This window comes from Python bivittatus, unplaced genomic scaffold (genome assembly GCF_059951505.1).
Source record: "Python bivittatus isolate LINGU-HERP-01145 unplaced genomic scaffold, Pbiv_v1 ctg000020_np1212, whole genome shotgun sequence".
NCBI classification, from domain to species: Eukaryota; Metazoa; Chordata; class Lepidosauria; order Squamata; family Pythonidae; genus Python; species Python bivittatus.
In genome coordinates, this window is record NW_028277030.1 from 37,082,566 (window position 1) to 37,107,247 (window position 24,682).

The window sequence follows — 24,682 nt, forward strand, 5'->3', positions numbered from 1 at the left end:
CACATTCCTATAGACAAAGGGACTGGAAAATGAACAGGCATAAATATTCTCCAGATTTTGACCTTGCTCAAGTTCTAGGAAATGGCAAGTGCCTGTTGTGTCTAATGGTTACTATGGCTTCTGCCTACTGTCCCTTTGGGTGGAAAAAGCCTCTCCCATAGTTAAGCGATGGGAACTGAAGGGTATGCTAAATGCTCAGCAGTTTTGTCAATGGACAGCTTTATTAGATTGATCTGTTTATACAAACACCACTGAGAGATAGATGTCAACGAAATTAGTGAAGAGGTCAGTGACCCCTTCCTTGCTGTAGATAGCTGGGAATAAGAATTTGGATGCAGAATAAGATTAAATATAGTAGCTTTTAATGTCCAGGTTCACTTCAAGATCTTATAGGAGATTTTCCTATCTAGATCAGTTCTGGGAAAGGCTCACCTGGCCTGGAGTTTGGCTCAGGGAACAGGTCTCAGACTGATAAAGAGTTAACTTGGGCTCAGAAAAGTATATTTATCAGACAGGAAGAGCTGCAAAAGTGTCTTGGACTGAAGCCAGGCTTAATTCTACATAAAATTAACATATTGCATCAATAGGATTTAAGGCAATCATGTCAAATTATGAGTTGTACCCACAGGCATGTGTTGTTCTCCCAAGATATTGCCATTGCTGGTGGATTGAGTTTCTCTATTCTCACTCTAACTTAATGTATTTCTCAAATCTGCTCTGGAAATTTGGGGAACCATCAGGAGTGGATTTAGGAAGAAATCAGGATCTTCTTTAAATACAATTAAGTTTGGATAGGACCCAGTGTCATAATATGAACCAAGCTACCAATTCTCTCTCTGCTATAAAACCTAATAATAGGTTTCCTGAACAATTACAAAAACTTAGTAGTAGAAAGTGTGGATAGACAGCAAAGCTCTCTTCCCTTCTTACAGAGTGCTCAGGCTATGAAAAAGCATCCAGCTATTATGAGATTATCCAAAGGAAGCTGAACATAGTAGCCAACAAATGTGGCTAGCAAAACACCATCTGGCACACTTCTGGGAATGATGTCTATGCTAATGAGATTGTGAGCAGATGGTATCTCTAGTTTTATTGGGGGGGAGTTCTCTCAGAGGAATAATTGAAGAGAAACTTTCCCTTTGGGCCCCCCAGAGTCATGTCCTTCTATTGAAGCTGTCTATGAGATTTGTGTGCTGCTGTGGCCTTTTATTTCAATTGTGTTTGTCCCTGTGGCTCAGTCAAGCTGGGGAGAATAACCCTCAGCACATACATTCCTTCCTTGTCAACATTTTCCTGAGTCACACTGAGCAGATCTTCTTCTAAACACATTTCTTTTCTTAGCCCAGATTGGTGAAAACCAATCAGACAAAACCAACAAGAAAATAATTTTTAAAAAGTTTGTATTCAACTGAATTTCTGATCCCCCCGCCCCCCTTGGTATCATCAGACGGAGGAATGCCATATAAAAGACTCATGCATGAGCTATTTATAGTTCTGCTGGGAAAATGCAGTATTCCAAAGTTTTAGACTTCAGCCTAGACACATGCTGAAGTTTCATGCCGAAAAATAGATGTACAATCATGGCATATCTTGATTGCCTACCACTAATATCAGAGTATATTTAGTTTATTCAAGGTTTAGAAGTTATTAACAAATGTTTGCTCATGAAATAAAGATTCAGCCATTGTTTGTAAATCATGATAATTGTCAGTATATTGCAAAAACTAAGCCAGTTATGGTCTAGTCAGCAAACCATGTTTTTACAAACCATGGCATAGCATATGTGATACCTATTAAATAATACTATAGAACATATGGCCAAAGCAGGTGTAGCTTCTACTAGTGCTTGATTGATCTCAAAAAAACTAAGTTGGATCAGTCCTGGCAAGTACTTGGAGGAGAGACTTTCAGAAACTCCAAGGGCTGTAGACTGGTCTGAGAAGTGAGGAGAAGGCAGGCAGGCAGGCAGGCAGGCAGGCAGGCAGGCAGGCAACCAAGCAAGCAAGCAATGGCAGTCAGAAGAAGAAGAAATTTATCTATATTAGGCTTCAAAATGGTGCAATGGTTTAAAATTACACATTTGACTTAATTACTTATTAAGGGGTTTTTGTTTTTATTTTGCCTTCGAGTCAGTCTTGACTCCTGACAACTGCCTAGACGAGTCTCTGCAGTTTTCTTGGCAAGGTTTTTGGAAGTGGTTTGCCATTGCTTGCTTCCTAGGGCTGAGAGAGAGTGATTGGCCCAAGTCGCCTAGCTGGCTTTGTGTCTAAGGCGGAACTAGAACTCACCATCTTCTAGTTTCTAGCCTAATGCCTTAACCACTGCACTAAACTGGCTGTCACTTATTAAGTTACTCGGTGACATTTTTTCCATGCTCTTCCACTTATTAAATGCATTGTTCCGTGGATGCTGAATAAGCTAATGATTTCCACATAACAAAATGCCTTCCCAGTAATTTAAGTCTACTTCCATCAAGAATGGTCCTAGGCCATTCTGATGAGATGAAGAATTTAAATCTTGCTATTTGGTGGGGGTGGGGGGCAGAAACAAGTTTGTCATATAGCTGGTTGATACATTAGTTGTTGTCCAGAATTCCACCAAAACAATTTCTGCTTTAAATGGACTGATTCCAGAATTCAACTAAATATTGGGCTGTTCTAACCTTGGAACAAGTTGCATTTCGTGGTATTTGGCTTGCAGGCTTATTGATAGATTCTCCATCCTAAATACCTTCTTACATTAATTTTGGGCTGCTGACCTGTATAGCATCTGATTCCCCCAAAGCTCAGGGAAAATTACACTATGAACTTTGCCCCCTAATGCCATTAGCCTTCCTTTGTTGGTAATTTTTGGATAAATTCAAGTCCCAAATGAAGATGGATATATCATGTCCTCCAGAAGAAATAGTACTGTAGTAGGAATGCTCCATTGAATATAAGCATAGATCCATAGCACTTCTCTGTCAAAAGGCCTACATGGGCCAGTGGATGCACCTTATCATTTAATGAGACATTTAAAAATATTTCAGGCTTATTGAATGCCACCGAGGGTTTTTGCTTTGTTAAATTTCTCACAAGTGAAGAGGTGAAGAAAGCAAGCCAACAAAGCCCTGAAAAAGGTGCTGTCATGACCTGGATTATGGAGCAAATGAATGCGAAGAACTTCTCCCTGTACACCTACCAAAAGCACGCAAAGTGAAAGACATGAAGAAGCAGTTCAAGGAGTCACAGTGACGACGATGAATCACAAGAAAGCCATGCCATGTTACAATAATTTGACCACTAGCCTGCTGGAGAGGACAGGTTTAGTCCTGTTATGCAAAGATGGCAGCAATTCAATAGCAAAAGTAGCATCGCCACAGGGAGCCACAGCCATTCACCAGTGCCAGGCCCATCCCTGAGAACTTGGAGCTGGCCAAATAAGTCCCCCCACCCATTCAGGAAGGGGGTTGCATCTCCTAACTCCCATGGCTAACCTCATCTCACCCACTTCTATCCACTGTAGACTCTGATGTCTCTACTGAAGAGAGTGTGGAAGGAGAGGTAAAGATTACTGCTGGAGTGGCTTCCAGAGAGGGGATGATTAAGAATTGCTGATGAGGTCACCAAAGGTGATAGAGAAAAGGCGCTCACTAATGCCCAAAAAATTGCAGTTAGAGCTCAGGAGAAAGGTGAATAGGTTCCAGCTAGCCAGGGACAGTCACTGGGAAGTCTGGGAGGAAAACATGTGACAACTTTCTAGACCTAGAGGGCAGGGAGACTAGGAATGAGACATGTACTGATCTAAAGTACTCTTTGTCTATCCCATGTGATTTAGCATTATGTATCTCTCTTTGGAGATTGCTTGCAATGTGTACACTTCCAAACAGCCCCAGGGTCAATAGGTGTCAGCCTCTCAAGATAGACTAGATTAGGAAACCAGTGCCAGGTAGGTCAATACTACTTTTATTGAGGTGATCTCAGTGGCATCATGAGCCTGAGGTGAAGAGTGCTGCTTTACCACCCTCTGGATTGGCAGCTGTAGTAACAGAATTGTGCAAGTCTGAATGTGCCCCCCCTCCCCTTATCTTTTGTGAACTGGGGAAGGGGTTGTCTGAGATGTTTAGTCATGTTACTTTCTTGGCCCGGGCTCAAGCCCCTTTTATCTGACCATTGCCTTGGTAGTGGCTCTTCCCCTGTCCTTCACTGCCATTCTCTCTGCCATCTAATCAGGAGACAAGTAGGCACCCAGAAGGGGTGTATGAACTTGCATCAGCCAGTGCTCATGCTTGCTGGCTGCTCCAACCACCAGGTAATCCAGGGACTGTCAAGGCGAGCTAGAGGTCTTGGAACCTTCCCCGGTGGGTGAGGCAGGAGGGACACTGAAGTTCAATCTTTGCAACATCTGTGACGTGCCCCATTGGAGTTTCCATCTTTATATAGCCTCCTTAAGGTAAATCAGTGCTTAATTTCAGCTATAATTACTGGTTGTGGGTTGGTTTTTGGTTTTGTTCTGTACTTTTTGTATCGGAGAGAGCTGGATGGGCCCCCCATCAGGCAATTGAGAGTGCCCATCGCAGCTGGCAATCCAGAGGCACTCTCCACCTCAGGCTCGTGACGCCACTGAGATCAGCTCTTGCCTGCCTAGTTCATTTTTGCTCCCCCCCCCCCCAATGTGAATGTTGTTGCAGTTTGAGGGCAGTTGCTGCCTTTGTTGTCACTTTTCTCCCTCTTTAAGGGCTTTGTTTTCCTTGCAAGGGATGTCATAGTTTGATGTTTGGGGTGCCAGTCTGATGGATTGATGGGAAGGAGGGTGGGCCGGGGAAGGGTGAGAGATGTGAACAGGATGGGGCTGGTAGACATCTATTTGAACAGAGCTTGTCCAAAGGGCTGAGAGGAGGGAGTGGGGCTTGTATGTCTTGGAATCAACTGGGAATTTAAGTGTCACTATATCTGGGCCTTCCCCCTCCCCTTGGTATTTTTTCCCTTCCCTTCCCTTCCCTTCCCTTCCCTTCCCTTCCCTTCCCTTCCCTTCCCTTCCCTTCCCTTCCCTTCCCTTCCCTTCCCTTCCCTTCCCTCTTGCCTGGACAATGCAGAAGGGGCTGGTGATGTTATGCACGTGTGCAGGGATTGTTTTGTTGAAAAAGTTCATGGGACACAAGGAACCATCTCCATTCAGTGGGACTGCAATCACCCCCAAACACTGGATTTGTGATCCAGTTAGCCTGATGTCACTCGCTAGGGAAACTTGAGTGGGTCAGTAGCTGAGTCAAAGCCATGATGGGAGAGCAATGCAGTTAAGCCTCTGCATTTGTTTGTTTCTGTTAAACATGTGGGGTTTTAAAGAAGATTGGACAGCTTTCCCCAGAAGGATTCAAATTTCACCCCGTTCCCTAGATCCCTAAAGATACACGTAGGAGTAGAGAGAAAAGGATACAGAAAGCTTATATTGGTGCCAAAAGAGTCAGCTCTATGCTAAGTAATTAATATAGTATGTGCTTTGATCTCCAGTTCCTTCTCCAGCCCAGTTGTAAAACCCTTTGAAGTAAATATCATGCCAGTGATTAATTTCAGTTTGGAAACCTCACTGCTTTTTAGTTAAGTGCCTGTTGCCTTGAATCACAACCCTCTTTCAAATTTTCCACTTGGTCCTAAATACTGGCATGTAGCTCAGCCCAATGCATGATGTTTCCCATGCTGCAAAGGCATTGCCATCTTCCATACTTTAATGGATGGCGTCGAAGTGAAAGCGTGTGGAAAATGAGTGAACAAAAGGAATGTTTGGACAGCCTTTTTTGAGCTGTGCTTCTTGTTCCTGGCAGTCAAAAACCTTTTCACTTTTGGTGGACCTTGCCATCTCTTCCTATTTCTCAGTCTCCTGTTTCAGCTTTCTAGCTTTGAATTTTATTTTTACTGTTCTAAAATCGTTCTTGATTTTTTTAATGTATTTTTGTTATTCTGTCCCTCGTAGCCTGTGAAAAATCCATACACAAGAAAGAAAGCAAATTTAAAACCAGGAACTCTCAATTTCTGTTAGATTATATTTAGTTGTTTTTTATTTTGAAAAGCAATGTCCTTGCTTTTGCTCACAATAGTTAAGCAAAGGGCTCTTAGAATTTTATCCAGGAGCTATTTATGCCTCAGCCAGTTCCCAGCAATGTTAAAGCAAGAATGACTGTAAAAACGCTGAACCTTTCAAACATTTTTTTTTATAGAACATCCACATCTCAGTTCTGTGAAAATGGCCAGATGTAACCCTGAGGAACTGCAAATTTTTAAAAATTGCCATGAGAAGGGATGAAAAGAGAGCTGAGTTTGTTGCAGTCGTGTTTGCTGAAAATGCAAAACATTAGCACAGCATTTCTGAGGTGAACCAAGACTACCACAGCGGGCACACTGTGAGCCATGCTTTCTGGTAATTTGCCTGGCTACATGTTGAAACTGTGAGGGATCACATCAATGCCAGGGCTATGCGCAAAGGCCGTGGAGCGGGCTACGGCAACCTTAGAGACAGAAGGAAGAGTGTCTAGTATTGTAAGTTTCAAAGATTATGCTATTTGGCTTTTTTTTAACTGTAGGTCAATGCATCTCAAACACTCTCCCAGCTAAAACCAATGCAAGAAAACCTTTTGTGTTTTACACGTTTTTTTACACTGAACATTAACTATGTTATAAAGATCTAGTGCTAATATTAGCAATGGTTTTCTTCATCATATTAAACTGCTTTCCTTTATAGAGAGAACAGAATGATCTTGTCTGACATAAGAAAAAGTGCATGATTTTATGGATTCTTGATGCCTTTCAACCATGAATTTCATTTTTGGGCCAGTCTCAGGACTCTGAGAACCGGGAGAGAGAAGGGCAGGCAGATTAAATATATCTTTTGTTATGAACAGCCTTTGGTTACTATTTTCTTTTCTTGGGAAAAACACTCTAAATAACAAAATAGACCTTTTATGGTAATGTGTGAAGTGCATGTGAACAAGCTTTTCATTCCACAGGTTAACCGATTCAAATGAGTATATAGTTGAATTATGCGTGTGAGAGACATCATCCCTGTGGCCAAAAAAAAAGTGTGCAGTAGTCCAGATTTTGCACTATACAGTACAAGCGACCTCAGGCTTTTTTCTTTGTTATTTTTGTCTGCAGTCTATCAGAGGAATAGTGCTAAGAAGTAATCATCAGTATTTCATGAATGGGCACCTCTTATATTTTGTCAGGGCTATAGGAATTGTAGGCAGCTGCAAAAACTAAACTTGACAAAGACAACAGAGCCATTCTCAATTGATCCATAGTGCATAAATTACAAATAACCATCTGTTTCATGGACAACATTGCTTGCCATTTTGCTGCTAGGCAAAATGCTAACAGAAAATTAAACCTAATTAAACACAAATGCTACAAGAAAATTTAAAAACAAACCCATAACATAAAAAAGAATATATCAAGCAAAAGAAATATGTGGTCCTGCAGAAACAAAGATTCAGTCCTCTAAGAGCCTGAAGTTAATCTAAACTCAAGAGAAGTGTGCCAACTTTTTTGCCCCTTAAATGTTTGTTTCACTCACTGGGAGTTGTAGACATGAGCATCCACAGGGGATCAAAATCTGCAAGATGGTAGGTGCAACATTGTGGTTCAAGTTCTGCGCCTTTTATGTGTGACATCACTGCACTTACAAAAGGGGTGGGCCTTCTATTGTGATGCCACACCCATCATCTTGCAGATGTTGACCCTCCTTTTGTGGATGCTGCTGGTTCTACAGGAAGAATTGGGCACAGTGCCTGACTTGAAGTCCATCTCAGTCATTCTGTTTCTCCTATATAAAAAGAGAATGACAGCTCTTCTGCATCACTTGTTAATCACAACTCAGAGATGCCCTATTTTTAGAGGGCATGTCCTCATGTTGTAGCCTTTATCTCATGCCTAGCCCACTGTGGAGGCAGCCTACATTTGTCCTTAGCTGTTCCAATTTTAAAGAGAGTTTTCTGTCTTCTCTCTAGATGAGTGTATGAATAATTTACCTTTCATTCATGATCTTGGTGAGGATGTGATTAAGGGTTGGCATCTGCTGAGCTCCTGTTGGCAGCTGAGAGTGCTATTGGTGTAACCCCTCCCTCCTGGCCAACAGGCACCACCCTCCATGGTGGTTTGGATTCGGCTGCAGGAGAAACTAGGCACCTGGTTGCTCTAGAGTGATCTGCCTGTGCATTGCCTGACTCGTGTTTCATAAATCACAGTTCAGGCATTATGCGGACTCCTTATATACACTGGCCTTCTGGAAAAACACACCGATTATATGTTCAGTGGTCTTTCAAAAGGCTAATACACCTGCTTGTTGAAAAGAAGAAAAGAAAAAAGAAAAGAAAAATCAGAGATCCAACAATCAATTTAAACTGGAAAGAAACTATTTTCTGCAGCACTTACTGATTTGGATTTTGGGGAGCTAGGTGGAAACTATTAAAAGTTCTGCCTGTTCCATTTTCTAGCTAAGGGACAGGAAGACCAATAACCCCCATATACCCTTCTGGAAGACTAATCAAGCTCTGTCCCAAAACAGCCTAGTTGGCAGGTTGGTGGGGTTGGCATGCAGTGGCAGTTTTCTCAATGTGCCATGCAACCCCCCTCCTGCTTCACTCTGCGTTCCTCCTCCACCTCACCAACCTTTCAGCTGGGCTACTTCTGAACACTGGTCTACTTCCAGCCTAAATACTAGCAAAGTCTATTGATAAGGCAGCAATTTTTGCACCAATGTACATCACGTCAGTTCTGCCTACACTAAACTGCCTTCACTACCATAACACTACTTCTCCAGTCAGCAGAGTTACGTTTTGGAAATTTTTTTTTTTTTTGGTAAACTTCTTGGTAATTTGGAGTCATCTGCAAAGCTGGTCACCACCTACCTTCCAGACAGTTGAAAATATATTGTCCCATTGTAGAAAAGTGGCTTTCATTCTTCCATAATATAAAGTGGCAATTTAGCCCTGTTTTCTCCTTTATGTTCTTTTACCAATCCGTGAGACAAACCCTCTTATCCCGTGACTCCAATAAAGGATTTTATCAAAAGGCATCACACAGTAAAAGTGAGCATCACTTATTACCCCAATGGATGCTAAAGTGAGAGAACTTAAACTTTGCCAAAGCTATGCCTGGCTATATGCGTGATGCTTCAACCTAAGTATGGCTTTGTATAGTTCACTTGGAACAGATCTTAAGCTAATCAACCTGTCATTCTTTTTAGATTACACCTCCTCCCCTCCGTAAGTCCTTTTTAAAAACCAATGTTGTATTGGCCGCTTTCCAGCATTCTGGTGCAAAGGCTGATCTCAGGCATATAGAATATCCTTTTGTTTGCAGAGGTGTCTCCTGATCAAGAGCCTTTCCACAAATGGAAACGAATAATTGCAAAAGCACTATGTGAATGGTTAGATGCAACAATACGTGAAAACCTATCACATCAGCAATATAAAAGAAATGGAGAAACTTTATCTACAGATAAAAGCAGAAAGAAATGGAGAGGGCCAGAATTTCAGATGAGAAGCAAATAAGGTGGGCTTTTTTGATTTTTTGTGGGGGGGGAGGGGGAGTGTCTTAATACAAAATAAAATAAGACTTTTTTGGGTCTCGGAAATAATGGTTTCCATTTTTCAGAGCACATACAAAGCAAGAATGATGAACAACATCTCCCTGAAAGGAAAACCACAGCAATAAAGAGAAGGAACAAGATTTATTTTGTAGATTTTTTTTCTTTCTGCAAGCAAAACTGCTTTGATATAAAATGAGTCCAATGATACAACGCTATCATCCACTCAAGCAAAAGAAAACCTCACATTACCATGAATGCAGGTTATACTGACATTCGGATGCAAGTGTAAGACTACCCCCACCCCGCCCCGGTACCAAGACTGTTTCTGCCTCCTTTTAAAGCAACAGCACACAGAAAAACATGGGAATATACTGGAGTATTCATGAATTTTCTGGAAGATATTGTTTAATTACTGTAATTGCAAAAAGAACTGTGTCTTCACTTGCTGTTGTTTAGATTCCGGTCACATGTCATTAAGGTCCACACTGTTAGCTCAAAATGTAATTTTGCTTTTTGTCATTTGTATGAAGACCATGTTCTGAGGTATCCTTTACTGTAAATGATGAAGCAACAGGCCAGGCGGATGTATGATGCAAAGAGTTAGCGGTAACTGCTTTTAGTGATTTCTCTATATGTTACTGCGAACAACTGTTAGTTTACATTAAAAAAATGTTCTCCTATTCACATAGAATATGGCATAAACAAACAAAGGAAAAGTTGACAAAAACTATACACATAAAACAACAAGACCAATACACAAATAAGGCCATCTGCAAAATTAAAAATCCAACTCTCATCATATTTCACAATAATTTCTACAGGATAATTTACATCTTACAAACTTAAATATTTAATGCACAGAAGAAAAGAAAAGACCTTGAGGAGCCAACTGCATTATCTTTTGGAGGACTTGTCTAATTTGCTGGCCAGCAATCGTCTTTGTGGAGTTGGAATTTTGGAAGGCTTTCCCGAGGCGGACCGAGAATTTGGTCGGGGTGTTGGTCTGATTGGGGTATGAACAGTTTCTGACAGGTCCGAGCACACAGACTGGATTTCTGAAATGTCAAAGTCAGAGGCATCACTGCCCCGGCGGCTGCTTGCTCTGCTGCCGGCCTTACTTCCAGCACGACTTCCAGGCCTGCTTGATGCTCTTCTAGTTTCTGCAAGAGAGGGTGAAAGACATCCATGGTTAATTGAACAGAGAGCAAAACAGGCTGTTGCTGAAGAGGTTCTTCTCACATACTTGAACTCTGACTCAAGGCAAATGCAACTGGCATCTTCTACTGCTTTACAGTATTCCAGACAATCAGCAAAATACATGGGGCTACTGCTGAAAAAACATGTCTTGATTACAGTAAGATTTATATAGCAGTAGAAACAAGAGAGATTGAGTTACTGACTAAAGGCTAAGGAGGGACTGAGATATTCTCAACTTCTGCAAGTGAGATGCTCCCAAGGAAGCAGGTGGCACATCCTGGCAAATTCAACACTCACCTGTAAAATGTGCTCTGGCTCTTGAAGCTGCTGTTGAAATTAGGCCATTACTTTCTCCAGAATGAAAAACTTTCCCAGACAGATATCCTGGCAGTCTAAGTTTACTCCCTTGTATTGGAGTTCCCTGTAGGGCATAAGAGTACTGAATGAAGCACATGCATTGAACAGGGCTGAATTTGGAACTCCACCCAGATCACTTCCTTCAGAACATGCACCACCAAGAAAATGCTCTGCCAAAAAGTGACCAGATAGCATAATTTAGGAATGTGTCAACAGGAAACCAAATAAAGAGACTATACTTATCACTGTCTCCTCAAAGTAGGGACTTGTCTGTTGTTGTATGTGCAATGTATCACGCTACTATATACGTTGATGGGACTGTATGAACGAATTCTTACATATATAGCTACTAATTTAGGAACAGATTTCAGAGAAGTGGATTGCAGCCCAAGACATCTCATAGCATATTACATTTATTATTGTTTAAGGTACAGCCATTTTTTTCCCTATCACAATGTAACTGAGCCATAAGGTGGAAGCCTGGAGGTTTCAGAAGTCTTTACACCTTGGGCCACCTCCTGCCATGGGGTAGCACCTTGATAGTTTGTGTATCCTGCATACAGCCCAAGGGCCTGAGAGTCTGCAGGACCGTGAATGCAAACTCAGACTAATACTGTTCCTTTCTAGAATCAGGGTCAGAGTTGTGCATAAACATATTCTTTCTTCTATTTTAATAGTTTTATTGGATCAGTGGGTAATATGGATAAGCATAAAGCACCTTCCAGATTTATTTCTAGTTAACAGTTAATTTAACATCTACAAAATACACATACATTTGGTTGGATTAAGACTTAGCACAGATGCACCGAAATAACCGGGACTGAAATTAATTGTGAATAACTTAAAGTTCTATTGGTATCAATGGGTTTACTCTAAAAATGATTAAATGCAGATACTGTCCATGAATATTAATTAATACAATCTGAAATGTTATTTTTATAGATGAAACTTTGTTGGATAAAACACTTATTTCAGATACAATGGATAATTAAATCACAAAATAGGCTAACTTGGCTGCTAATTAAGAATGGTGTGCAGACCTGATTTTTTTTAATCAATGCGTATAAAGAGTTACATTATCCACCAGCAGGCACGACGTTATATTCTGGTCAATGTAACTGAAAACACTGTGTAAAAAGTGAAATTCCCCACCCCCTCCAGTCTGTTAGTGAAAGTCATGTAAAACCCTGTACATGGGGGCATGACATCATGTAGCATCTGTATTTTTCTGCTTTGAGAGCTTAAAGGAAGGTGGATTACATACAACATTCTGATAGCCTATATATAAAAAATGTTGGAAAATTATGTTAAAAGCTCTTAATGCTTAATGTTTAACATCAAGAAAGATGATGCCTAAATTTTTGTTCAGTCGTTAAGTCGTGTCTGACTCTTCGTGACCCCATGAACCATATCGCGCCAGGCCTTCCTGTCCTTCACTGCCTCCCTGAGTTTGCTCAGTTTCATGCTCATTGCTTCAGTGATGCTATCTAACTATCTCATCCTCTGCCATCCTCTTCTCCTTTTGCCTTCAATCTTTCCCAGCATCAGGGTCTTTTCCAAAGAGTCCTCTCTTCGCATTAGGTGACCAAAGTATCTGAGCTTGAGCTTCATTACCAAGATGCCTAAATTAATGGGATTCAAAGGAACCTTCTGATCTTTTAGGAAGGGAATAAATAGAAGCCAAACTTCCCAATATACAGTAGACACCATGCTAAATAAATCACATAAATTTCTTCCATGGTTTATTTAACCATTCCAGCTGAAAGAAGGAGGTATTTTGTTCATTTGTTTTCTGAAGTATTATGGCTTAGTGTGACATGTGAATATAGTCATACTGAAGATGATATAAATATTTTTATATCTGTGATCACAATTTAATGTTTAATTTCACCAGTCAATGCTTAGATATCTAATTTTTGCAGCATTTCTCTTCTGTCTTTAATGACACTCAACTTAGTTTACTAGTAATAGTGGAATTTTTTTGCCAATAAAAGCTTTCCAAAAAGCTTCAATATGCTGAACTACAATTTCTTGTTATATTTCATTATTAGCTAAGAACAGGAGTAAATGAAACATAGTATTAAGAAATTGACAATAATTCATATTCTATATTATTCATTCCATGGATGTTTAGAAGAAACAATATATTTTTCAGAGGAAGAAATATATTTTTCATAACTGCATGTTTTTCTTTTCAGTAAGCAAAGCCATATAAATATCTGTGAAGTTAGTATTATACAGAATCTTAAGGAAAAAAGCATTAAAAATAAAGTTACCTAATATACATTAATTATATATAGTTATATTAAAATTATATATGACAATGGTTATATATAAGCAGCAGAAGCAATCTAGTATTTTTTTTAAAATTCTAATTGCTGTAATACTCTATACAGGAATATGATTATTATGTGAGATTATATCCAGTGGAAATTCTATGGTTGAAATTAATATGCTATATAATTTGAAGTACAAAATTATTTAAATCTGTAATGCATTTAGTTCATTTTTTGTTTAACAATAGGATTACTATCAACCCTTTTCTGGTGTGAACTGAGATACTGTGATTTAGGCTTGAAACTATTTTGACCCAAAGTACATTTGTGGCTGCTATATAGCCTCTGTTCCACTGCAATTTGTATGATCACCATAGATCACATTTTGTACCTAGGAAATTCCATGCATAATGTTTGTAGCGTGAGGGCATGAAGATTAATTTGTGATTCTGTATCTCCTGGAAAAGTGCCAAAATCTGATCCTTTTTCAGGATGCCTTTTGGAAAACCAATATGGTTGGCAGATGAACAGCCACTTGAGTCCTTCTGACTCACCCTGGTCAGAGCAAAAGAAAGGGAACTGCGGATTTCCTCCCCATTCCTGATCCCTCTTTTGACTGATATCAATGGGGTGGAAAACGTCATGTTACAGGAACAAGGATCCATGCATGGCATACATCTCCAATACTCCAGTGTTATGGCAAGAGCTCCTGGGAAATAAAACATTACCCTGCAGGCAAACTTTTATTTCTAGAGTAGCACATTTACAATATGTTATACTAATCTCTCCCAAACTGGTGTCATTTAGCTGTAATGATTACAAATCCCATAATACCCATTCAGCAGGGAGATTATGGGAGCTGATATCCCACACATCTGGAAAGCATCAGGATGAGGAAGGCTAGCGGGAGGCCAGTTGAGGGAATGCAAGATTTGAGCCTAAAACACTTCAAATTTAAATTTGTCACTGCATATTTTAGAGTTTTCCAAAGTATATTTTTAATAGATTTTCACACTTTTTATTTTAATAAATTTCCTGACTTAAATCTAAGTGTTAGATAGATTAAATTATATGAAGACCATAATTAAACATATGCATCTTTTAGCTTCCAGTGAGCAAAATAACATGTTAGATTGCAAGCTAATTTACAAACAAGGCCCAATTAGTCTTGACATCAATGAGATACAATCAAATAAAATTATATTTAGCTAACTTACTGTCAATATAGGAATGAAGACATCTGTTATTTTTATGTAAGTCTTTGTTAACAGAGATCAAAGACAATAAGTCTATCTAGTAAATATATATATATAATTCTGCTTGTATAGAATTGATTGTCTTTTTGACAAGGGCTACATGCTCAACAAGGCTGAAATAGGAGTCAAACAAGCTTCAAACAATTGATTAGTTTACAGGTTTAAAAAGAGAAAAAACAAAATCGGTGGACAGAAGAGTGAAAATAAATAGAGTGCATTAATATGGAAGGTACAGTATAGTTGGATAAGGAATGGAAGTCACTGTTAGCTAACAGGATAGTTTTAGTGAACGAAATGTTATTAGACTAAAAAATGGGTTCATTACTGTACCTCTGTGGATGATACTTGATATTCAGAGCACTCTGATGGTTTACAAGGAGATGACGTTTTGCTGTTTATCAACCATGGTTTACCATAGTTGCGTGTTAAAGGATGGGGTGTCTGTATGAAACAATGGCAAATCACAATGTGAAGAACAGTTGTTGGAAAACAATGTCATGAAATGGAATAGTCTGTTTATGAAGAATGCATCTCATAGTAAAAGTCCAAAACAAGACATCAAAACCAAGCAGGAGCAAGTGACGACAAGCATTCTGTATGAAAAAGGATTATGTGTGTTTTCTAAAATGCAGTGGTGGGATCAATGTTTTTCTCCTTTAACAAGTTGGTTCTGTATTCTAATTAGCTTACATGTTTTTTCCCAGTCTTGCATGACCGCTGCATATTGTAAGGCAGGGAAGAGGAGGAAACAATAAAAAACTTCGTTAGATTCCTTTGAAAAATAGAATAACTAAAATCTCCCTACTGGTTTTAGGGCAGCTTTATTTCTACTAACTGTTGTTAGATGGGCTCAATCTTATTAAGTAACATTAAAGATTATTGTTGCTACTCAAACTGTACCTTGGGTGTGCTAGCAGCAAGAGCTGAAGCTGGACTTCCTTGGGCAGGTTGATTGGACACAGACATGGATCTGCTGGGTGAAGCGCCCCTTGAAGAAGGTCGTGATCTACGTCCCCTTGGTCGGAAGGCAGCCATACTTTGGGAAGCACCATCTGCCAAAATGAACTTCTCACGAAGCTCCATGTTTGTCCTCCCTTTTGCTACAATGAGTGAAAAAGATAAATTGGAAGTCTGATCATTTGCCTCCCTCCTCCCTCTTCTACACCATCGACTTGCCAAGTCTCAACAAATAAGCCAAACAAATCAAACACATTAGTAATGCGTTTGAGAGAAAAGAGTTCATTGGTAAAATGTGCGCATCTAATGTTCTATGCCAGCAAAGATGAACTACGGTCAACATAAATCAGCATGATAATGGAATGGCTAAACATGCTATTTGGTTACTGAGACACAGACACAACCTGAGGACCCACTCAACTAATGCTGTTGCTTCTTGGGTGATTCAGAAACAGATGTTGGCTATGATAGGCAGACACTGAGGGCAAAGGATAAACCATATTAATTCTAAACTAGAAAGTCATACAGTTTGGTAACATGCAACGCAAACAGAAACTCCCAAACTATACGGAAGGGTTTGGATGTCAAGTACCAACAGAATGCTGTTATATGAGAAAACAGTGCACAAGGATCAGACGCATAAACATGTTTAGCGTTTGATTCCTCTCTGTGTTAACAGCAATGGCTCTTGAGACACTTTCTTCAAGTCATTATTTAAATTTAGAGGCAAGCTGTCAAGCACCAGCCCAGTGCAGCAAGTGTTAAGCTAAAACTGTAATATGTGAAGCATTTTGTTAAATAGATTTTGATATATATTGAAGCAGAGCAAGAAGGAAATGGAAAAGAAAATAAGAACAGGAGAGACAAAGAGAGGGATTTGCCCACCTATAGTAGGCTGAGTGGTAATTGAAGAGTTTGATTCCGAACGTAACATTTTACTCCCATGATGATGAACTAGAAAAAATGACACAGGACATGGGTCATATTAAAAGAAAATTGTTAGCAGGAGAAGAATCAATCACAGCAGATGCATATGCAAGAGACTCAAAGCTGAAGAGCAAGAAAGAGAATCTTAGCTGATACAAGTTTTTGCTAGCTCTCCCTAACCAAGATCAAGGTCTCCCAGGAAATGCCAAAGACTCCTAGTATGATTTCAATTGCAAATAGTCCCAATGCCATCTATGTTTTAAAAAAAATACTTCTCTGTCAAAATGAAGAACAGCTGTAACAAAAAAACAAACAAACAAAAAAAAGAATGGAACAAACCATGCCAATCTGAAAAAGAAGACAAAATACCACACAGTATTTAAATAATCACTACTATTCACATTTTATCTTTCTGAACACCCAGGGTTATTTTTTTCATTATAGATTTTCAGAAGACTGAAATCTCATTTCCCTCCTTCTTGGGAGAGATTAGTCTTAAAAAATCTATTATCTTTGGAAATATATTTCATTCACTTATTCATTTGTTAAATTTATTTCCCATCTTTTCTCCAGGAGCTCATTGTGGCCTACAAAGCATTCACTTCTCCAATTTCCCCCCACAACAGCAACCCTGTGAGGATGGCTGGGTTGAGAGCGGCTGGCAACACTAAATAGAGTATAACAGGAATCCTTCTCTCAGTTTGTATGGAAAATGAATCTGGTTATGTCACAAAACATCAGTGTTCATTACAAAAAAGGTAGGAGCATCATGTCTTTTCTAATCAGGTATATATCCAACTACCTATTTGTAGACATTGCCAGCTGCTGCAAAGCTTGAATGAATAGCCTGAATATTAGCTGCTGCTTGGGTGGGGTTGGTGTATGCTTAATTAATTTAACCCTTTTGAAACACACACACACACACAATATAGAGAGACTCTCTCTTTTCTTTCAAGTCATTTCTTTCTGTCACCTCACCAAATTTCTATTTCCTCCTTTCCTTTTTCCCCCCTTCCCTGTACAATGAATTCTTCCCCTTATCCCAATTCCATCCTGTTCCCACCACCACCTTGTCTTCTGCTTTGCTGCGTTTGCTGGAAAAACAGAGGACGTGTACACACAAATGTAAGTTTTGGCAGGACAGAGTGGTTTGTAAATGGAGATGGAGATTCATTTTGTAATCTGATGTGGATCAATTTTGTAAAATATTTTATGAGTCCTGATTTTCTTAGCATGCTGCGTATGCTACCTAGCTGGTAGGTGGGCAATAGTATGCTGGTTGGCAAGTCAGGCTCTAGATTAGAGATCATAGCTTGCACAGAACATGATCAGACTTGGGATAAAACTCTACTTATGTTGTGGTGCACTGGCCAAAATATGCCAAACAGGCCAGTAATGTCTGTACTCACACTTACAACCATTGCACCATCCCCTGTGGTCATGTGATTGCGATTTGCAATCTGTTTTACAATGGTCATTAAGCGAATCATGTGGTTATTAAGTCAATTCTGGCAAAAATGTCCATTGGGGAAGCTGGATTCGCTTAATGACCATGTGATTCCCTTAACAACCATCATAAGAATGGTCATAAAACCGGGTCTGGTCACATGGTGACTTGCTTAACAACTGCCCCGCTTAACCAATTTTCTGGTCTCTATTGTGGTTGTTAAGTGAGGATTATCTGTAGGGAGAAATAAGCTAAGACTAATTTCAGCAAGATGGAATAGTTGTAGGTTCAGAAACTTTCTGATACCAGACAGTCCCAACTACAACTGGACAGGGTTGCACTCTCCCAGAAAGAGCTGGTCCATAATCTGGAGGTTCTCCTGGATTCGCAGTTCATCCAGGAGAACAGCAGGTGGAAGTCAAAGCAAGAACAGCCTTTGCCAGATTTGGCTGGTACACTGGTTGCTGCAATTCATGGAACAGAAAGTACGAGCAATGGTAATCACACCTTTGTTAACTCAGAGTTTGACTAGTGCAATTTGTTGTTCATGGGACTGTCCTTGAAGACCACACAGAGGTGCACATGGTAGCTGCCTGCTTGTTTACAAGTGAGAAAAGTTATAGCCATGTTACACTTCTATTGCATCAGCTATACCAAGTTACAGTTTCATTTCATGACTGTTTCTGGGTGCAGCTCAAGGTCCTGGTTATTACTTTTAAAGCACTATATGGCTTGGGTCTGGAAGCCCTGAGACCATCTACCCCGTGTAAAATCTGCCTGTACCAATAGAGGAGGCATGCCACTAGTTCCCTCCTTTCAGGAAATAGGTGGCTGGGGTCCCAGAAACAACCCTCCTTTGTGTTCCCACTCTCCACCCCAAAATTAGGATGACTCCTTCCTTATTAATAGGTAGGGCAGTTAAAACACCACTCTTCTGCAGAGCCTATGAGAAATAAGTGTTATTGTTATGCCCAAGTTATAAGTGTTATCTGGCAAGTTTTTATGAGAGGTTTGTGTTAGACTGTTACCTTTTTAAATACTGATATCTGATCTGCTGGTTCAGTAATTGCTGGTTGTTATCCTGTTATGGTTGTTTTATCATACTAATTGTAAGCTACTTAGAATCTATGATTAAGCAGCATACATATTTTGTAAATAAATAAAAATTAAAAACTTTAGCAGGGAGTTCTGCATGTGGTACAAGTGCAACTAAAGCTGGTAATCTATACCTTCTCTATCTTACTAAAAAGTATTATGTGAAAATCTTGATTGGCCAAAGCCATGAAGGGTAATAGTGATATCTATGGGCCTATCTGTTGATGATCATGCCATATGAAGACTGTGATATGGAACATTAGAGTAATTAATGATAAAAACTATGAACAAAAGAAAAGAAAAATAGAGATGTTGTGTCTGTGAAACTAAAAGGGAAGGATGTAACAGATGTAAATGAAGGCACAGTGGAACTGATGAATACATACAGCGGATCGTTGAGAAATGTATGAATGTGAGAAAAAATATTGTACATTTTCTGATTTAGAGATGATATATGATGAAGTGAATGGGATTCAATTATGAAACATTTTGTGTGAATGTAAAGTTGAAGGATGGTCACTGAATGTGATAAGAGCAGTTTATGATTGCAGTAAAGGATGTGTAAGAATAAACTGGATGCTTAGCTAGTGGTTCAATGAGCAGGGAGGAAATAAGAGTGTATGATGTTTGTTTTTTGTTTAATGTAGTTATAGATAAATATGTAAGGAATGCTTGCAATGACATTAGACATATATTGGTTGGAATGTGCACATGAATGTACTTTTGTATACAGACAATGTGTTGTGTGAGAAATTAAAACACCCATAGTGAATGTTAAAGTATTTGGTGCAACAATGAGTATGGATGTAAAAATTGATGTATCGAAGACAAAGGAAGTTGCATTTGATGGGGAAACATGATTTCAACTTGTACCTAAATGACAAAAAATTAGAGGAGGTAGTTGAATTTGTAGACTTTGGTAAAATGTTTATTAAAGATGGGAAGTGGATTCAGAAATTTTAAGATATGCAAATGCTGATAGAACACAATGAGTAGTACATGGTCTGTTGTGAGAAATGAATGTTTGTCAGAACAAGACAAAATGGCCATGCTGACTTTATTATCTGGAAGTGAGAGTTGTGCATGTCAGGAGAAGCTGGACAGGGAGAGACTGGGGTGTTTAAAAAGTGTGTGTGTTAAAGCAAAAGGAGATAGGATCAACAAAGAATGAGTGATGAATGACTGTGGATTGAATGCAAAAACTGAACGAGCAGTATGAAGGCAGTACATTGAGGGACTTTAGTTGAGAGAATGAATGAGGGCTGATTTGTAAAATAAATATATGAAGGAAGACTGAGTTGAGAGGAAGGGAAAGACTGAGAAAGACATGGTTGGATGGAGCTGAGCTGATCCTGAAAAAGAAAAAATTGAGAAATTTTAAGAAGAAAAGACAGTGAATTATATCTGATTTAAATAGCGGATGGTAACAGTTGGTCTTATCAAAGAAAGAAAATACATTCATAGTTCTAAAAGAATTTTGTCTGAACTCATAGTACTACTAACTCCAGGGGATAGGGGTAGGGAACCCTGATAAAAGTCAATGTAAATACTACTTTCCATATCCCATCTTAACATTCATTAGCATTTTTATCCAAAATAATAAAAATAATCCTATGTTATTCTCAGTAGAATTTGTAAATAGCTACAATACAATACAATACAATAGCCATTTATCATTGCTTATGGATGTCCATATTTTCCTGCCGGGCTAAGCAGGTTCTTTGTAATTAGGCTTTTAAAGCCTTCTACGCTGGGAGAAAGAAGGGTTACCTGCAAAGGCCCAAATGAGAATGCTAACAACAGAAGGCCAAACAGGCCTTGAAAATTCTTGTATCTATCAGCTAGTGAGGACTCCTCTGACTCCCCATCTTAGTATCATCATCCCCATTCCTGTCACCAGTCTTAGGTGAGATCTTTTGTTCCTCTGCTGCTCACTGTGAGAATCCAGAAAAGGAATCTTGCAAAATACTCAAAGGGCCTGCTCACCACTGCCTAATAATCATGCTTGAACCATAGTCTGTTCATGTGCACCATGGTGTGAGACTACCAAGTTCTGTCTCAGTATAGTACATCAGAAGCTACTATAGATATTTGCTGAGTCAAGAAGGCAGGGCAGTCAAAGGCCAGGAAAAAGGGGAAAAAAAGAGAAGAAAGAAAAAAGAAAGAAAGAAAGAAAGAAAGAAAGGAAGGAAGGAAGGAAGGAAGGAAGGAAGGAAGGAAGGAAGGAAGAAAGAGAGAGAGAGAGAGAGAGAGAGAGAGAGAGAAAGAAAGAAAGAAAGAAAGAAAGAAAGAAAGAAAGAAAGAAAGAAAGAAAGAAAGAAAGAAAGAAAGAGAAAACAGGAATGCAAAGCACTGTAGCTGTGACAGCTATATGCTTTTCTAGTGTTTCCTATTTCCCAAGTGCAGAATGAATTCACTATTCTTGCTAACACCAGCCACAGGAACAAACTGAAAGTTTTTGTTATTTGCATCATCACAAGATTCAGCTTAATTGACCTCATGCAGGCCCAAACATTTTTAAAAGCTGACATTTGCAATCCTAAAATTAGAATCTTTCAATACCAATTTTAAACAGGCTTTTGCACCTAATATGAACAATCAAAATGACATTCTTCTCCTGATAATTTGGTGGCAGAAAAACAGTACTTATTACTGGAATCTGCCTTTTTCCAGAGTGTTTTTTTAAAAACTGCAACTTTCTAGAAACTGGTCTTATTTCTGTCCATGCCACTGCACTTCATCAGCCTGAATTAAAATATAGGAAAAAAACTCAACTGTAATTCTTTTTCTTCCAATAAAGATATTATACAGCTGATGGAGAGCAATTTGGTACCCAATCTGAGGTCATTATCACTGGCAGATTAAGACCACTATTCTGTGGGGCCCTCTCTTCTTTAACTTTGCACCAAGAACTTAGCCCCCACATCACAATCAATGTCACTACCTGTTGGGTATACATGGGAAGGGTCATTCCCATTAAATGCAGTGGGAAAATCACTTTTTGGAGCTTTCAGGAACTCACCAGGAAGTAGGAGGTGAATTGGAATGTCAGCCTTCCCAATCTCACAAATAAAGGGCAGAAGACATGGGCTCACCTTCACATTCCTCCCAGGACTGAGACACGTAAGTATAAAAAAGTCTTGCTTCCTACAGTGGCAGACCAATGGGTGTTTTTGGCTGCTTGACACATACCACCTCCAGGAGGGAGACTGCTAGATAAGAATGTCATAAGAATGGCTAGCTACTAACATGAGCTATTCCCTGCATCTGACAGAACCTCATGTGTGGTTCCAGCATATTCCATGTTCCTCCCAACTCTTAGGTCAAATTAGATTCTTATAAAGGAGATAAAGGGAGATAAAGAATATACAGAGTAGGTTGACAGCTTTCTTCCTTCCACTGTATTTATGTCTTCAGTATCCCTTCCAGCTTTCTCAGCGTGTGAGCGAAGGACTCAAAGAATTCTGAGCAGGCCAAGCTCTCAAATGGTAAATGCAAATCCTATCTTAACCAACAGACATGCTTTTCAGTAGTTTTAGACTGCTATACCCACAATCCCTTGCCATTATCCATGCTAGCTGGGTTGCAGAAATTGAAATCCCAAACATTTGAAGACCATTTGTCTGCTCACCTCTGGTCTAGATTTTTCAGTATGCAGTGCTTTAGCATATTAAGATGTATAAAAGTATAGCATTACAAGTGAATTAAGATTTAGTCCAACTATGGAATTGATACAGCTGACATTTTATGATTTGTCCCTCTTTCCTCCAATTAAGCAGTGACAGCAGTTATAAACACAATTAATGAGTTTGATGTCCAAGCTATCTTCTTACATACCTCTGCAGGGGTCATTTTTCACTAAGAACTCATCAAGTGCCATCCAACCACCTCCAACGCGAACCATAACAGTGCTCCGCAGGATACGGACGAGACGAAGCTGCTGGGAATCACCAAACTGTGCCGAAGAGAGGAAAATAAGCTAAAGCTTTTCTATATATTCTAAACAGTAATGTCTTCTCCAGGCTAAGTAGGTTAAAATTAGCCACAGACAGAATGCCTCTAAATCATTAGTAGAAAAATTACCAAAGACATTTTCATTATGCATATGATGATCAAGGCTGTTGTCAAACTGAATGTATTAATCCACAAGCTAGCAATGAGATTGGGGAAGGGTGAGATAGAAGCAGAACACAAAGATCAAGTGCTGGTTTTATTTTACACAAAATTTGCAAAAATCATGTAATTGTTTCTTAGATTTGTTTCAAAGGAGAAAAACTAAGAGAATATATAAAGTTCTTACAACAGACAACTTGTTCCTTCACTGCAAAAACCCTCTCTGACCTTTCCTTGCAGAAATGATTATAATTATACTATGAATTTCATAAAATGGAGAAAACTCAAGTTTTATCCGGAGAAAGAAGAAAAGTAATTTTAATGATGACATGAAACTCCTTTCATTCTCTTTCTTTCAGGAAAGCTTCCCCTTTGTATAGCTAATATATTGCATAGTGTGATTCAGTTACCTTTTCTTCTGTTGTAGATTTTTTCACTACTGGGAGGCAAACAGTTTATGATTTCCCTCTTTTGCTACCTACTGTTTGCACTGCTATATTCTGACCATATATTCTGCTACTATTTTAGGTAATTTTATTTAAATTTAAATATTTAAATTTTATTAAAAAATCATTAAAGGTTCAATAAAGCCCATTATACATCTACCATTCTTCAACAATTATACCTCCTTGAGAGCTTCCTTTTTTAACACCAACAACAAAAGCATTAATAGTTTTGCTACTGGTCTTGCATGCCTGCTAGTACGAATGTAAATTAAACAGACAAGCAAAGCAAAGGAACAAAAAAGCATGATGAAGGCAGGAGGTGTGTCCTCAAAGATCAAAATGGAAACCTCTCCAGCCAGGTGGACTGCATAAGCGTTGGGTCTATAACTCAGAATTCAGTTGTGCGGACAGAAAAATTATGTTTCTAATGATCACCACTGCCTGCTGTCAGAAGCATTCCAAGTATTGCAGAACATACATGTGTACACCCATAAGTACAATTTTCATGGCCCTTTAATGTCTGTATAGAAACAAATAACTCTTAAAGTATGAAAAAACCCAAAAACAAATAACATCTCCTGAAGTCTTTAAAAAAACTAGTGGTAAGGATCAATTATAATTTCATTCAATTTCTCATTTCTCTTTTTTCAAGCTTGTTTGTGTATATTGTTTCTGCAAGTACTTTTTAAAGTCCACATAAAAATTCAAATGCAGTTTTATTTTATTATTTTATTTTTCAGTACATTTCTTCCAATATACATATTTTGTCTGCAATTTCCAGTTTATATATTTATTTGCAAGGAATTTTCCTAGTATTATTTATTTATTTTATATTATTTTCACTAATTTTATATTATTTTATGTTATTTTCACTATTCAGATTTTTGTGCTCACAGATCGTTCTATCTATGTATCTATCTATCATATGAATTTTTAATAATGCTATGCCTAATTGCCCTTTTAGTCAGGATTCAAACCTGGGTATGGATCACACTTCTAGATGATCTCTGGTAGGAGCGGGATGGGGGTGGTGCTTCTATCTTTGCACTT

General features: G+C 38.9%; 1 protein-coding gene across 22 annotated transcripts in view; it reads right to left on the reverse strand.

The window, feature by feature from the left end:
- Positions 1-9,683: 9,683 nt before the first annotated feature.
- Positions 9,684-24,682, reverse strand: part of DST (dystonin) — a 342,419-nt gene continuing 327,420 nt past the window's right edge. For 13 of the 22 annotated variants that reach the window (XM_088137258.1, XM_088137206.1, XM_088137199.1 and 10 more), the window contains 6 exons: positions 22,911-23,028; positions 16,490-16,558; positions 15,548-15,747; positions 14,978-15,088; positions 11,056-11,179; positions 9,684-10,721 (listed from right to left, as the gene is read on the reverse strand). In XM_088137258.1, the coding sequence (XP_087993384.1) occupies positions 10,456-10,721; positions 11,056-11,179; positions 14,978-15,088; positions 15,548-15,747; positions 16,490-16,558; positions 22,911-23,028 (888 nt within the window). In that variant the 3' untranslated portion in view covers positions 9,684-10,455. The remainder of the gene's footprint in view (positions 10,722-11,055; positions 11,180-14,977; positions 15,089-15,547; positions 15,748-16,489; positions 16,559-22,910; positions 23,029-24,682) is intronic. The other 9 variants (XM_025177748.2, XM_088137278.1, XM_088137212.1 and 6 more) reach the window with 2 other exon arrangements.